The 15,655-nt window shown below is 41.8% G+C and overlaps 1 protein-coding gene across 2 annotated transcripts in view; it reads left to right on the top strand.

The window, feature by feature from the left end:
* Positions 1–8,285: 8,285 nt before the first annotated feature.
* HDDC2 (HD domain containing 2) overlaps positions 8,286–15,655 on the top strand; it is a 28,584-nt gene continuing 21,214 nt past the window's right edge. The window contains exons 1-3 of one of the 2 annotated variants that reach the window (XM_023559460.2): positions 8,286–8,421; positions 10,318–10,439; positions 12,080–12,182. In XM_023559460.2, coding sequence (XP_023415228.1) covers positions 8,338–8,421; positions 10,318–10,439; positions 12,080–12,182 — 309 coding nt within the window. In that variant the 5' untranslated portion in view covers positions 8,286–8,337. The remainder of the gene's footprint in view (positions 8,422–10,317; positions 10,440–12,079; positions 12,183–15,655) is intronic. The other variant, XM_010594785.3, reaches the window with a different exon arrangement.

Genomic DNA, 15,655 nt, shown 5'->3' with positions numbered 1-15,655 from the left:
TTATCTTTCCAAAGTCCCTGTCAGAGGCAGGCTCAGGAGACTTTCTATGCCACTTAAAAAAGAGGGTTACCATGTGAAATTTGTTTATTTATGTTATTTCCTTACTTGTTTTTAAAGTAAACATCAATTTTCTGCTGATTGTAATTTATCAACAACATGAGGAATGTAATTTTAAACATTTTCTTTTGAACATACAGACCAGGGTTTCTTAACCTTGGCACTATTGACATTTTGCTCTGGCTAATTCTTTAGTGTGTGGAACTGTCCTATGCATTGTAGGATTTTTAGCCTCTAAACCCTGGCCTCTGCCAGTAGCATATCCCCACCCAAGTTGTGACAACCAAAAGTGTCTTCAAACATTGACAAATATCCCCTGAAAAGAGGGAGGAGAAGCAAAATAGCCCTGAATTGAGAAGCACTGATTCAGACCAACTATTAATCTTTTGATCTACAAAGACATAGCAGCAGAAGCAGTTATTTCTTCCTCAGGCATCTTAAAGAAAAAAAAAAAAAAAAGAACTTGCAAGAATTTTGGTCAGACTCACTCTTAACTCTTTAGTCAGCTGCTAAACACACTTTAAATATTTTCTGTGCAAATTTTCTCAGCTCGAGCCATTGCTCTCCATTCTCTTGCCCAATTCTTTACATAAATAAAAAATTTTAAAAATCTTTTCATACGTAGAATTTCATCTAATTCTCCCAACAACCATAAGAAGGGAGCACTGATAACCAGCAAGTTAGGGAAGCAATGGGGTGTCAGGAAGAAAGATTTAGAGGCATGCATGCTAGAGCTTCAATCTTGGCACCACTGTTCACTGGCTATGAAAACTTTCACCAGTTCTTCAGCTTCTGTGCATCTCAGTTTCCTCATTTGAAATGTGGGATTATTAATGCCTTGGAGGACTGTTGGGATGATTTAAGATGAGCTGGAATGTGCCGCAATATATTTCACTAGCAAAGTCTGAATTAAAATTGCTATTATAATGCCAAGTCCAGGCTCTGTGTACCCCACCACAGCTACGTACTGAAGTAGCTTTTCAGTAGTGACAGGTTTTGTCCCCCTTTTAGTCACAGACCCCTTTGAGGATCTGCTAAACAGAAAATTCCTCATAAACAACACAATTTTTAGACACTTTCAAGAAACTCATATATTCCTCTGAAGTGTATATTGAGCCCAGGTGAAGAATCCCTGTTATAACCTTCTAATTTCAAACATCTTTTTGTCAGTTGATTCAATTAAGCAGTGCCAAGTTTACCTTCCTTGCCCACTGCTTTAACTGGCATTCCATTCTGTGGAAATAAATTGACTCCTATTTTCCCAGATGCTAGAGGGAGAAGGTTGGTCAACATGTCCTTTAAATAAGTCATTGGTTTGGTGGCTTGGAAACAAGCTTTCCAAATCCCTCATTCAGGAAAAAGGTACAGAGGATAACCGATGAAAACCGGTCAAACCGAAACCAAACCCACTGCCATGAAGTTGATTTCGAATCATAGTGACCCTATAGGGTGGTTTCCAAGGCTGTAAATCTTTACAGAGTTCTCCCTCAGAGAGGCTGGTGGGTTTGAACCTCTGACCTTTTGATTAGCAGCCAAGTGCTTTAACCACTGCACCTCCGCAGCTACTTGAAAAGGAGCCAAGGTCATTTAATATAATTAGCCACTGTATTAGTGTCCTATTGTTGCTGTGACAAATTGCCGTAAACTTAATAGGTTAAAACAGCATGACTTTATTATCTTACATTTCTGGTGGTCAGAAATCCCAAAGAGATCCCACTAGGTTAAAATCAAGGCGTCAGTAGGGCTGAGTGCTCTTCTGTAGGATCTAAGGGATGATCCATTTTCTTGCTTCTTACAGCTTTTAGAGGCCATCTGAACTCCTTGGCTTGTAGCCCCTTCCATCTTCAAAAGTTAGCAATGACTAGCTGAGTCTTTCTCACATCACATCACTCTGACACTCTTCTGCCTCTCTATTCCTCATTTAAGGGCCCTTGTGATTACACTGGGCCCACCTGGATAATCCACGATACTATCCCTACTTTAAGGTCTACTGATTAACGGACTTAATCCTATCTGCTGCCATTCCCCTTTGCTATTAACATAGCATATTCTGGGTATAAGTACATGAACATCTTTGGGAGGCCATTATTCTGCCTACCACAGATACTTTCTTCTTAATATTTTTAAGATTTCTTAGGAATAAACCCTGTTATAAATTCTGATGAGCATATGAAGCTTATTTCATTATCATTTTTGAACATTTTTTTGTGGTTTAGGTAAAAGTTTACATCACAAATTAGTTTTCCATTCAATAATTCATACATACACAAGTTTTCCTCATGACGTTGGTAGCAATCCCTGCAATGTGTCAGCACTCTCCCCATTTCCACCCTGGGTTACCCATTTCCAGCCATTTGGTTTCCCAGCCCCTCCCTGCCTTCTCATCTTTGCTTTCAGGCAAATATTGCCCTTTTGGTGTCGTATAATTAATTATCCTAAGCAGCACATTCCTCACAGGTGTTATTGTTTATTTTATAGACCATTCTATTATTTGGCTGAAAGGCTGCCTCTGGGATTGGCTTCAGTTCTAAGTTAGAAGGGTGTCTTGGGACAATAGTCTTGGGGATCCCTCCAGACTCTATCAGACCAGTAAGTCTGGACTTTTTTTTTTATGAATGTGAATTTTCGTCTACATTTTTCACCCATTCTAACTGGGACCTTCTATTGTGTTCCTGGTCAAAGCAGTTGGTAGTGATAGACAGGCACCACCTAGTTCTGGTCTCAGGCTAGAGAAGGCTGTGGTTCATGTTGGCTGTTAGTCCTTTGGACTAATTGCTTCTTTGAGTCTTTGGTTTTCTTCACTTTGCTCCAGATGGGAAGAGATCAATAGTTGTATCTTAGATGGCCGCTCACAAGCTTTTAAGACCCCAGACCCTGCTCACCAAACTGTGATGTAGAACAGCATCTTCATAAACTATGTTATGCCAATTGATCTAGATGTCCCTCGAGACTATGGTCCTTAGACTTCAAGCCCTGTAGCTCAGTCCCTGGAGGTGTTTGGCTATATATAAGAAGCTTCCATAACTGTGCCCCCTATACCCCATGTGCTCTATTATCTATATGCATATATATGCAGCACATACAAATATGTATGTAGAAATATCCACAACCATACCTATATGGTTGTGGATATTTCTACATACATATTTGTATGTAGAAATATCCATACAGGTGAGAAGACAGGTGTGCTCCCCTATGTCCTCTCACTCCTATTTGGTTTATATGTTTATCTATGTATCCACTCACAAATTATCGTTTGTTATTATTGTTGTTGCAGGATTGTATGTGTTATGGTATTTACCATAGTTTTTCTTTATTCTTGTGTACCTCTCAGTGTCTGCCTTGGTCAGATTATGCTGACTTCCCCCATATTGTGTATTGCCTTTCCCTTCACCAGAAATTCACACGCCTAGTATCTTTTTTTTTTTTAGTATCTAGTGATTCTCCCGCCTTCCCCTCCTATCCCTGGTAACCATCAAAGTATGTTTCTTTCTGTGTGTAAACCTACTCTTGACTTTTTATAATTGTGGTGTCATATGATATTTGTCCTTTTGTGATTGACTTATTTCACTCAGCATAATGTCCTCCAGATTCACGCATGTTGTGAGATGTTTCACAGATTCATCATTATGTTTTATCATTGTGTAGTAGTATTCCATTGTGTGTATGTACCACGATTTGTTTATCCATTCATCTGTTGATGGATACTTAGGTCGTTTCCATCTTTTTGCTATTGTGAATAATGCTGCAATGAACATGGGTGTGCATGTGTCTATTTGTGTCACAGCTCTTATTTCTCTAGGATACCTACCTAGGAGTGGGATTGCTAGATTGTATGGTATTTCTATTTCCAGATTTTTAAAGAAAGTACCATACTGTGTTCCATAATGTTTGTACCATTTTACAATCCCACAAGCAGTGTGTAAGAGTTTCAATCTCCTCACAACCCCATCAGCATTTTGTTGTTTCCTGGTTTTTTATTTTGTTGTTGTTGTTCAGTCCATTATTGCCAGGGTGAGAAGGTATCTCACTGTAGTTTTGATTTGCATCTCTCTCATGGCTAATGATGACGAGCATCTCTTCATGTGCTAGTTGCCTGAATGTCTTCTTTAATGAAGTGTCTGTTCATTCCTTTGCGTATTTTTAAATTAGATTGTTTATCTTTTTGTTGTTGAAGTACTGAAGTTTTCAATACATTTTAGAGATTAGACTCTTGTCAGGTATACTGTAGCCAAATTTTTTTTCCCAGTCTGTAGGTTCTCTTTTTACTCTTTTGGTGAAGTCTTTTTGATGAGCGTATGTATTTAATTTTTAGGAGGTCCCAGTTATCTACTTTATCTTCTGCCGATTGTGCATTTTTACTTATCTGTTTAATAGTCTATTTATGCCATAAATTAGGGCCCCTAGCCTTGTCCCTATGTTTTCTTCCATGAACTTTATAATTTTAACATTTAGGTCTTTGATCCATTTTGAGTTAGTTTTTATATATGGCGTAAGGTATGGATTCTGTTTCATTTTCTGCAAATGGATATCCAATTTTGCCAACACCATTTGTTGAAGAGAGTATCTTTTCCCTGTTTAATGAGGTTCAACACTGTCGAAGATCAGCTGTCTGTAGCTGGATAGATTTGTTTCTGGATTCTCAGTTCTGTTCTGTAGGTCTATGCGTCTGTCTTTGTACCAGTCCCAGGATGTTTTGACTACTGTGACTGTATAGTAGGTTCTGAGATTGGAAAGCATGGGGCCTCCTATTTTGTCCTTCATCTTCAATAATGCGTTAGTTATCTGGGACCTCTTTCCTTTCCATAAAAAATTGGAGGCTGGTTTTCCATTTCATTAAAGAACGTGGTTGGAATTTGCACGTGATTGCATTATATTTATAGATCGCTTTGGGTAGTGCTGAATTTTTACAATGTTAAGTCTTCCTACCCATAAGCATGGTATGTTTTTCCATTTGTGTAGGCCTCTTGGTTTCTCGCAGTAGTGCTTTGTAGTTTTCTTTGTATAAGTCTTTTACAAAGTCCCTGGTTAGATTATTCCTAAGTACTTTATCCTTTTGGGGGCTATTGTAAATGGTATTGTTTCCTTGATTTCCTTTTCGGAGTCCTCTGTTAGTGTAGAGGGATCCAACTGATTTTTGTATGTTGATCTTTGCACTGCCACTTTTCTGAACTCTTCTATTGGTTCCAGTACCTTTCTTGTGGAGCCTCTGGGATTTTCTACGCATGGGATCATATCTTCTGTAAGTAGGGATAGTTTTACTTCTTCCTTACCAATCTGGATGCCTTTTGTTTCCCCTTCTTGTCTTATTGCTCTACTAGGACTTTCAGCACAGTATTAAATAAGGGTGGTGATAAAGAGTATCCTTGTCTGGTTCCTGTTCTCAAGGGGAATGCTTTCAGTCTCCTCTGAAGATAATAACGTTGGCTGTTTGTTTTGTACATACGCACTTAATTATGCTGAGGAATTTCCCTTCTATTCATATTTTGCTGAGAATTTTTATCAGGGTGTTGGATTTTATCAAATGCCTTTTCTGCGTCAGTTGAGGTGATCATGTGATTCTTTTCCTCTGTTTTATATGGTGAATTACATTGATTGATTTTCTGATGTTGAACCATTCTTGCAACCCTGATATGAATCCCCTTTGATCATCATGTATTATTATTTTTTTTTTGATAGAGCATATGCTATTTAGAAAAGCAAGGAGTTGGCAGCGTTTTTGTATTTTCATAATAATTTATTTTTGGATAATAAATTCCCTCATAAAACCCGTATCATCTTTAAAATATGGCCCCTCACAAACTACATATACTGCTACAATGTCAGTGCTATTATTATCTCCATTTTACATGTGAAGCAACTAAGGTTTACGAACTGAATAACCTAAGTCATACAGCCAGTAAGTGGTGGAGTTGGGCTCTGGATCTAGGATGAGGAGTCCAGAGCCTGCATACTTCACCTCCACCCTTTGCCACCTCCTGTCCATATGGTAATTGCCTGGTCTGCATAGACATCCACTGCTCAAACTCTGTCTGCACTACCTGTGGTTGCTCCGAAAACTGCAGATTTCTTGCATTAATTTTTTGACATTACATCCAGTGCTTACACTACTGGATATCATTGTGTCTCTTTCTGAAGGTTCTCTGGGTATTGTGGGTTTAATTGTGTCCTTCCAAGATATGTGTTGAAACCCTAACCCCTGTACTTATAACTATGACCTTGTTTGAAAACAGGGTCTTTTGTTATGTTGACATTTTGTTTTGTTAACAAGGCCTTGCCAGAGTAAGGTGGATCCTAAACCTAATCATTTCTGAGCTACCAAAAGAGCAGAATAGACACAGAGACACACATGGGGGGAAGAGGAAGACAGACAATGGAGACATGTGCATCTACAAGCCCGGGATCGCCAGGACTTCTAGCAGCTCCTAGAAGATGTAATAGACAAGAAAGAATCTCTCCCTAGAGCCACGCCCTGAATTTGGACTTCCAACCTCTTGAACTGTGAGAAAATAAATTTCTCCTCTTTAAAGTCACCCATTTGTGGCAGTTCTGTTATGGCAGCACTAGTTAACTAAGACACGGGATAATACCAGGGACTTAAGAACTCTGTCATTAACGGGATTTTCGTCTTTTTTCCCCCTAAAGAAGAATTTCTCACATGAATAACTTCCTTTCAGCCCTAAATCCCAAATAAGTGATAGAAGTTTTTTAAGATACCCTGCCTCCATAAAGGCTTACTTAAGAAACATCTTTTACTCTGTGAAGAGCCACTTCAGTATGCATGCTGACTGTGATCATTTCCAACCCACACAGCTCTGGAAGCCACATGGGAGGTTCCCAGGATGCAATGTCAATGTATAGGAAGCAATTGTGTAAAGAAGACAAAGCAAAAACTGGGATAGCAACTCATGGGAACTTGGTACTACAGAACAGTTGGTGAATGGCAGTATCAGAAACTTGGAAATTTATATGATTTTATTTTGGTGGTAGAGTTCCAAACATGTGTAATTACTTCTTTACAGCTGCCCTTACAGTATTGGGATGCTGCTATTAGACGCTGGTTGTCTTAGGCAGAGTTCCATGGAAGCTATTCTGTGGTTTTCTGTACCAACGCCTTATGCCACAAAGAATAAATATAATAGTGCAGGTGAAGTTTTTCTAGCACAGTACCTGTTTAGACAGACTGTGGGACTGTAAGTAATACAAGAGGCTAAAAACAATCTTGTCTAGTTCATCGAAGAATCATCAGCACTTAAACAAACGAAAAACAAACCCAATGGTGTCCAGTGGATTCTGACTCCTAGCGACCCTATAGGAACAGAGCAGAACTGCCCCATAGGGTTTCAAAGGAGTGGCTGGTGGATTCAAACTGCTGACCTTTTGGTTAGTAGCCGTAACTTTTAACCACTGCCAGCACTTAGTATCAAGTATATGCTGTTGTTGTCGTTAGATGCCAAGAAGTGGATTTTTGACTCATAGTTGACCCTACGTGACAGAGTAGACAGAGTAGAATTGTCCCATAGGGATGAGCTGGATTCAACTCAATGGCAACAGGTTTGGCTTCGAATCTTTATAGGAGCAGATTGCCAGGTCTTTCTCCTGAGGAGCGGCTGGGTAGGTTCAGTGGGTTCCAGCCTCCAACCTTTCAGTTATCAGCACAGCCCTTAACTGTCGCACCAACCAAGGCACTTCAGGTACTGGGAAGGTTGTGATTTCACCATGGAATTGCTCTCACTCCCTAACCCGTTTACTGCCGCTTTCAAAGTCGCCCAGCAGTTCTGTCACTCTTAATTAATTTCTCCCCTCCAGAGTACTTTTTATCTCTGTTAAAATGCTTATCCATTGCCTGCTTTGAGTAAAACTTCCTAATCCCCTCTCCTTCCCCCTCATTAGACGTAGGCTTCTGAAAAGGCAAGATCTTTCGTGCAATATTGCACAGGCTCCCTTCCTGCCCAGATTCCCCACCGCGGCCCCCGCAGCTCCCCATCAACTGCAATATCTTTAAAAGTTTGACGGAGTTTAGTGAGTGGAGTTCAGTAAACCCCTCTACGTCCTAAGTGCCTAGTGTGTGACAAGCACCGCGTCTGCCGCGGGTGGCGCAATGCCCAAGCGGCAGCCACCCAGCTCAGGGAGGTGGAAGGCCGGACAGCAGGCGATGGAGGACAGGAAGGAAGAGGTGGAAGACACCCAGCGCCGGAGGGAGGAGATGGGGAGGAGAGGGAGGAGCTTCTGGCGGTGGCCACGCGGCCTGCTAGGCCCCTTCTCAGATCCGGCGGCTGCATGGCTTCGGTCTCCGCTGCCGCCTCCTCGGGCGGCGCGGCCCGGAACCTGCTGCAGTTCCTGCGGCTGGTGGGGCAGCTCAAGGTGAGCGTGCGCCGGGCCGGCCGCCGGGGCCGGGAGGCGGCAGCGCGTGGAGCGGCCGGGGCGGTGGCCTAGCGCGCGGGAGATGGGCCGGGCCGGCGGCGGGGCATCCGAGCCTCCGGCCCCTACTCGGCCTCCCCCTTTTCCTCGCTCCTTCCCGCGCAGAATCCCGGCCGGGAAAGCACCTAGATGTGCAGACGCGCGTGCTGCACGGTAGGCGGAGGAAGAGAGCCAGTGGAGGGGCTGCGGCCGGTGGCCTCTCACGAGGAGCAGCGTGCGGCAGGAGGTGACCTCATGCTCCTGGCACTGCAGCCATCGGGGTTCAGGAGAGCCCCGTCTGCAGTGATACGGTCCGAGGCCCACCACCCGCTAACTGGAGGTGCTTCCGAGTGGCACGTGGGAAGAACGAATCCGTCGGACTTGCAGATTTCAGTGGGGTGCTTTAAATCTCTCTCAGATACTTCCAGAAAAACGAGGCTTTGTGCTGAGGCTTTTATATACTACCTGGACACGCTAGAATTAGACCACGTGCGTCCCCACTCCCCACCCCGAATCAGTTAGTGATTTTGCTCATCAGTTTCTCCAAGTTCAAAGCAAATGATCTCTTTCATGCCACTATTACTACCGGTTACACTATTGTTTAGGAACTTAGAATTCTGAGGAGAAAATACAATCGCATCATGATTTGGTGTAAGAGTCACATTCGGTGGTAGCGCCAAGCAATTCAAAATGATTTTATAAGTTATGCTTCAGAGTTGGGGAGTTGTCGTTGGGTTGTGTTCAGAACTTTCACCATAGTTTTCTACTTATATGAAATGGGGTCTTTTGGAGGCAAAACGCCCCAACTCTTGTAGTGAGGAAAGATGAGATACTTTACTGTTTTGTTTTTATGTGGGAGGACTTGTATGTTGTTAGTTGCCTCCAGTGATTCAGACTAGTGGAGACCTCGTGTTAACAAGTAGAACTGCTCCATAGTGTTTACTTGGGTGTAATCTTAATGGAAACCCTGGTAGCATAGTGGTTAAGTGCTAGGGCTGCTAACCTTTAAAGGTCGGCAGTTCACATCCACCAGGCACTCCTTGGAAACTCTATGGGGCAGTTCTACTCTGTCGTATAGGGTCACTATGAGTCGAAATTGACTCTACGGCAACGGGTTTAATCTTAATGCAAGCAGATTGCCAGGCCTTTTCTTCCAGAGGTATGGCTGGGTGTGGCAGTGGAGCACAAGCTGGGTCCCTTAGGGGTCTTCAGAGGACTTGTATAGGTTCTGGAATTATACATCAGTAAGTGGCCTAGTGGTTAAGTCAGCAGTTCAAATCCGCCAGGCGCTCCTTGGAAACTATGGGGCAGTACTACTCTGTCCTGTAGGGTTGCTATGAGCCAGAATCGACTCGATGGCACTGGGTTTTTTAACAGTAACTTGACTATTGGACTTCTTAAAATTACTCTTGTAACCAATGAGCATATGAACTAATCAACCTCTCTTTCTCACTCACCCTCTCTCTGGTTTATTTGATTCCAGTTGTTGATCATCCTGATTATTTAATGAAGTAAACAGCATGACTTGCCATCAAGTCACTTCCAACTCATGGTGACCCATGTGTGTCAGGGTAGACCTGTGCTCTGGAGGGTTTTTATTGCTGATTTTTCAGTAATCGCCAGGCCTTCTCCCAAGGTGCCTCTGGGTGGACTTCCACTGCCAACCTCTTGGTTAGCCGCTGAGCGCATTAACAGTTGCACCACCCAGGAACTCCTAGTTAAGTAAAGCATTGTTTCAGTAGGTCCTAAAATCATGACATGACTCTGCTTCTGTGTACCTATTCCCTGGATGTCTCTTAAAGAACATAACACTTAGTTTAAATGACATTTATTTATTAAAGTTTTCTTTATTTTTATCAGAGGGTCCCACGGACTGGCTGGGTATACAGGAATGTAGAGAAGCCAGAGAGTGTATCTGATCACATGTACAGGATGGCAGTTATGGCTCTGGTGACCAAAGATGACCAGCTTAACAAAGACCGGTAAGCTGATGGGAATTTTGATGCCTGTGAGGGTTTCCGGTCCATGGCCTGTACCACTTCCATGACTGAAGCCTGTGTCAAATTCTTGTGTGTTAGTTTTTATGTCAACAAAAATTAGTTGAGGCAAATCATACAGATTCTGGGAGTGGGGCGAAGAATTGTGTATGTTGATTGCTTCAGTTCTAAAATTGAATCTAGGTTTCCTTTTGGCAAGTGATAGAGCCTGCCTTGGTCTCAGAGGAAACCAAGTGTGATATTAGGGTTTCCAAGGCCTCAAAAGTGAATATTTCATGTCTAAAATTCTACCATTAGTACATTATGACTTTCATTTAACCCGTTTTATGAAGAGTAGCAACCATTTGTAAGGTGTGTTTTTGGAGTCATACATGCAAAATATAGGTGAGAAAGAGATATTTTTTCCCTTCCCCCTTCAGCCAGTCAACAAGTGTTTAAAATGCTTTCTTGAGCACAGGCCAGAAGTTAGCTTATTAACAATATAAGACAATAAATAAATCCCAGATGAATTACATAGGTCCAAAGTAACTTCTATAAAAAGTACCAGATACATTATTTTAGAAAATTAGCCAAATATTATAACAGTAGGAGAGATCACATGTTACTGGGTGATCTTAATGGAGGAGGCAGATTATGAGTTGAGTTCTAAAGGGCTTATGTAGGAAGAGAAGGAGGAAAAAATATGGCTCACAGAGAGACAGGCATAGAAACTAAAGCCCTGGTGGGGGAAAGTAAACTTATGTTTTGGAAATGATGAATAAGTTAGTTTTGATTGTGGCAAAGGGTTAATTTAGGGAGTCTGAGGACTCCTATTATTTTATAGAAGATGTGGAACTGAGGAGATTTCTTGGCAAGTAGCATAAGATGAAAGTGTTGTAGAGTGGAGATGAACCTAGGAATAGTCAGGTATTTGAATCGAGTGAGAGACTGGAGGCTGCTAGGCCTTGAATTGTGTTGGTCATGGTGGGAACATAGACATCCTGGCTTTCTGGGGGATTTACCTCATGACCTGCTTTTGTTATTATGGATAATAATTATCATAATCACTAACCTCATTATCATTAACCAGCATAGCCATTTGGTGAATGCTTACCATGTGCCAGGAACAGAAATTATCAAATTTCATTTCCACAGGAAGGGTCAGGAAGCATTGCTGTGTCTTTTTTACAGATGATAAAATGAAGGCTGACACAATTGAACATTTAAAGAGGTTAAGTAGCTTGGCAAAGGTCACACAACTAATAAGTGGTGCTGAATGGATTCAAACCCAAATCTGTCCAACTTTTACTCTATAACTATCTCCTTTTGATATCTAACTGGGCCAGAAGCAAGATATTAAGTACAGAGGAGAAATGATTGTTTCAGTAAATAAATACTGTAACCACATCATCGCCTGGCAATAATTTCCCCTGCATTCTTATATATGATGTTGAGTATTAACTAACGGTTTTGATTCAGAGCTGTCGTAGGCTGGAAGAATATAATTACTTTAGAAATTACTGTAATAATATATTCTGTGAGGGTGGAGTGAGAAAAATATATTATGTAACTTTAAAATAGTGTAGAGAAGGTACTTGTAGTGCATATGACTCTGTGTAATTATTTAACATTTCTTGCCTGGTTAGATGTGTACGCCTAGCCCTGGTTCACGATGTGGCAGAATGCATCGTTGGGGACATAGCACCAGCAGATAACGTCCCCAAAGAAGAAAAACATAGGCGAGAAAAGGTTAGTGTTGACTGATGACTGCAAGAGGCCACCAGAAGAACTTGTGGCTCAAGAAAACCTAAGTTCATTAGGCCCTATTGCAGTAAGGAAGAATACTACCCTGACAGAGTCTTGGTGGCTCAGGAAGGGGAAGGTCAGGGAGGATATTTATACGATTTTAGCTTCTAGGCTAGAGAATGTTAAGAGGGAATCTTTCAAGATGGGCAACTAGTTTGGATTGGACACAGTTCAAGACAATAATTTTGGATTGGTGGAAACAGCAAGGCAAAGTCAGAGTATTGAAGAATAAGCTGTTAGTTTTAATAAGTAAGCTAGCTTAGGTGGCTTACCATCTTATCTTCCAGAAACAAGGTTTTCTTCGAGTAAGCAGCTAAGTTAATTTTGCTTGTTCTCACCTTTGTATAACACAGGGACAGAAAATTCGGTTGATTTCCGTTCTCATTAGTATGTGGACACAGATAATATGGCTTTCCTTAGGATAAAGGAAAGAGCTGCAACTTACTGAACTTGTGATATTTTCCTGATTAGTGAAGCTATATGGCTACCACCTGCCCGTCAGTTTTTCTGCTGTGATGGCTTGTGTGTTGCTGTAAAGCTGGGAGTGATGCCGCCAGTAGTATTTCAAATACCAGCAGGTATACAGGTTTCAGCAGATCTTGCAGGCTAAGACATTCTAGGAAGAAAGACCTGATAATCTACTTCTGAAAATCAGCCAACGAAAACCCTATAGGTCGCAACAGAACATTGCCAACTGGCTTGCTCTGGCCATCACGAGGAATCAAGGATCAATCCCTGGAGAGGACATCACGTGTGGTGATTTGTAGGGGGCTTAGTAAGGGCGAGGGAGACCCTTAGTGACGTGGATTGGCACAGTAGTTGCAACCATGTACTCAAACATGCATGTGATTGTGAGGATGACACAGAACCAGGCAACATTTTGTTCTGTTGTACCTAAGGTTGCCAGGAGTCAAAGCCGACAGCAGCAGTCATCATCATCATCTAAGCTATATGGATAGAAGTGGTTCTCTGAGTCACAAGTATAATTGCTATTATAATTATTATTTGGTAAATTCCAAGTTCTTTAACTTAGTGATCTACAGAAATAAAGAAAAATATTTGTATTTTTAAGAAATGAATAAAATCAATGGAAAAAACCAGTTTCCAAGGAGCACCTCGCGGATTTGAACTGCCAGCTTCTTGGTTAGCAGCTGTAGCACTTAACCACTATGCCACCAGGGTTTCCAAAATTAATGAAGTATTAAATAAATCTAAATTTGTACTCTAAATTTAGCTAAGGGCCAAAAAGGGAGACATCTTTGAAGCAAAGGCTAGAAAATCCAGGTAGACATTTTTCAATGTCAAGTGGCTGATTCACAATTCAGGGATTATTGCAAGCTACTTTTAATGTAGGCTAGAGAGATTGGTCCTAGGTTGCTGAGTGGAGAGAGCCTTTATAAAGATCTTTTAGCAGAAGGTGGGCTTCAGTAGCTATTCTCAGAGCTGGGGAGACTGGAGCTCAGTGACCAACAGGCTTTTTGCTACCACTGAGGTAACCTTAAGGCAATCCACAAGAAATTAGAGTCCCAATTTAAGAGTTCAACCCACTTTAAAATATGAATAAAAAGGGAATTGTGTAGGGGATGTATTCTTCTTTTTGCTAAAATTCAGGTCCAAAATACAGGCTGACCATCATGACAGAAGGGGAGCAAGCAAAAGAAATGTTTCACTATTTGAGTTTAGACTATCATCAGTAACTGATTCCTAGGGTGATTTGTGGAATACAAAAAGAAACCAATTAGCTGAAGATTCTGAGTTGCAGAAAGGAATTAGTACTTGAACTAGAGGATGGTAAGTAGTGAGTGGAAACTCTGGTGGTGTAGTGGTTAAGTGCTATGGCTGCTAACCAAAGGGTCGGCAGTTCAAATCCGTCAGGTGCTCCTTGGAAACTCTATGGGGCAGTTCTACTCTGTCCTATAGAGTTGCTATGAGTCGGAATGGACTCGGTGGCACTGGGTAAGTAGTGAGTGTGATACAGAGGAAAAGGGGAAAATAAACCCTTTCAGCTCTACAGCTCATTTCAGGATGTGTGAGGGGAAATCTGGACATTGTTTGAGAAGAAATAATATGAAGAACTACCTGAGGGCAATCAGAGTCCTTCAAGTGATGAGAAAGAATGGAGAACTGTGACACAGAGGACGAAAAAGAACAGCCCCTGTAGAGGTACACAATGAATTTGAGACTCACTGTATAGAGGAGCAAGCCAGAACTTTCCGAAGAAGAACCAAAGTTGCTAGGAAGGGACTGCAAACACTGCAGGTGAGAAGAAGTCTTTTACTGCCCTGAGGAGAGCTGGGTCCTGGCTGGTGCATTCCCCCCCACCCCACCCACCCCCCCACCCATGGAGGTGCAGAAAGGGGACCTGAACAGCCAATCAGAGAGGGTGTTGCTGTCTTCCTGTACTCTGTCTTGGCTCTGATGAAAAACCTTTCAAGCCTCATTAAACCTCCTGGCTGCTGCCTGCTCCTCTGATTCACAGGGGAATAAATGTCACAATCAAAAGGGACCTGGGAAACATCTTAAAGAGCCATAGGTTCTTGGACAAAAGAAGCAAAGGCTTGGAAAGGCTGATATTCCATTGCCTCTTCCTACTGTTGGTCCACATTTTGGAAGAGAGGAAGATCTGGGAGGTGAATGATTTTTTATGCAGATGGTGTTAATGAACAAGATTTGAATGTCTGAACTATACATTTAGATAAATGAGAGTGCCTTGGATCAAGGTGAACGTACAAAATGAGAACCAGGAAGCATCGTTTGCCTAAAGGCTGACTGGATCATCAAGGCTTTAAACGAAAGTGGGAGGGTAGAAAAATACATGATAAACCTAGAAGGTAGATTATTTGGGAGGAGAATAGCTATTAAGATAAAAGAGAGATCAGGGGTATAGAAGAAAACATTCAGAAAGGGAGCCAAAAGCAGTACCTGTAGTCTGGTCCCCTTCCTAAATATGACAAAATAAGCTTTATATTATAACTTGGATTGGCAAATACCATATAATAGGGATTACTGTGGTCTGGTGGGATGGAAGTTGAGGCTGGAATACAACAGTAGCAGGTTATATCCCTTTGGAAAGGGAAAAACTTCTTAAGAGACATTCGTGGTATGTATGTATCTGTAATGGTTAAAGGTGAAAAAAAAAAACAGTTGCTGTCGAATCAGGTCCTTCATAGGGACACTATAGAACAGAGTAGAACTGCCCCACAGGGTTTCCAAGGAGCAGCTGGTGGATTCAAACTGCCAACCACTTGGTTAACAGCCAAGTTCTTAACCACTGTACCACCAGGGCCCCCAAAGAACTCCTGGGGAAGTTAAGAGAAGAAAGGAACTTTTATGGGAGTGAATGTGGCAAGATGAAGAAAGTGAAAAATAATAGCTTATTATGTGCCAGGTAATAAGCGCTTTATATGTATTGTTGC

The sequence above is a fragment of the Loxodonta africana genome, chromosome 1, assembly GCF_030014295.1.
Source record: "Loxodonta africana isolate mLoxAfr1 chromosome 1, mLoxAfr1.hap2, whole genome shotgun sequence".
Taxonomy (NCBI): Eukaryota; Metazoa; Chordata; class Mammalia; order Proboscidea; family Elephantidae; genus Loxodonta; species Loxodonta africana.
This window is presented reverse-complemented; position numbering and strand designations above follow the sequence as displayed.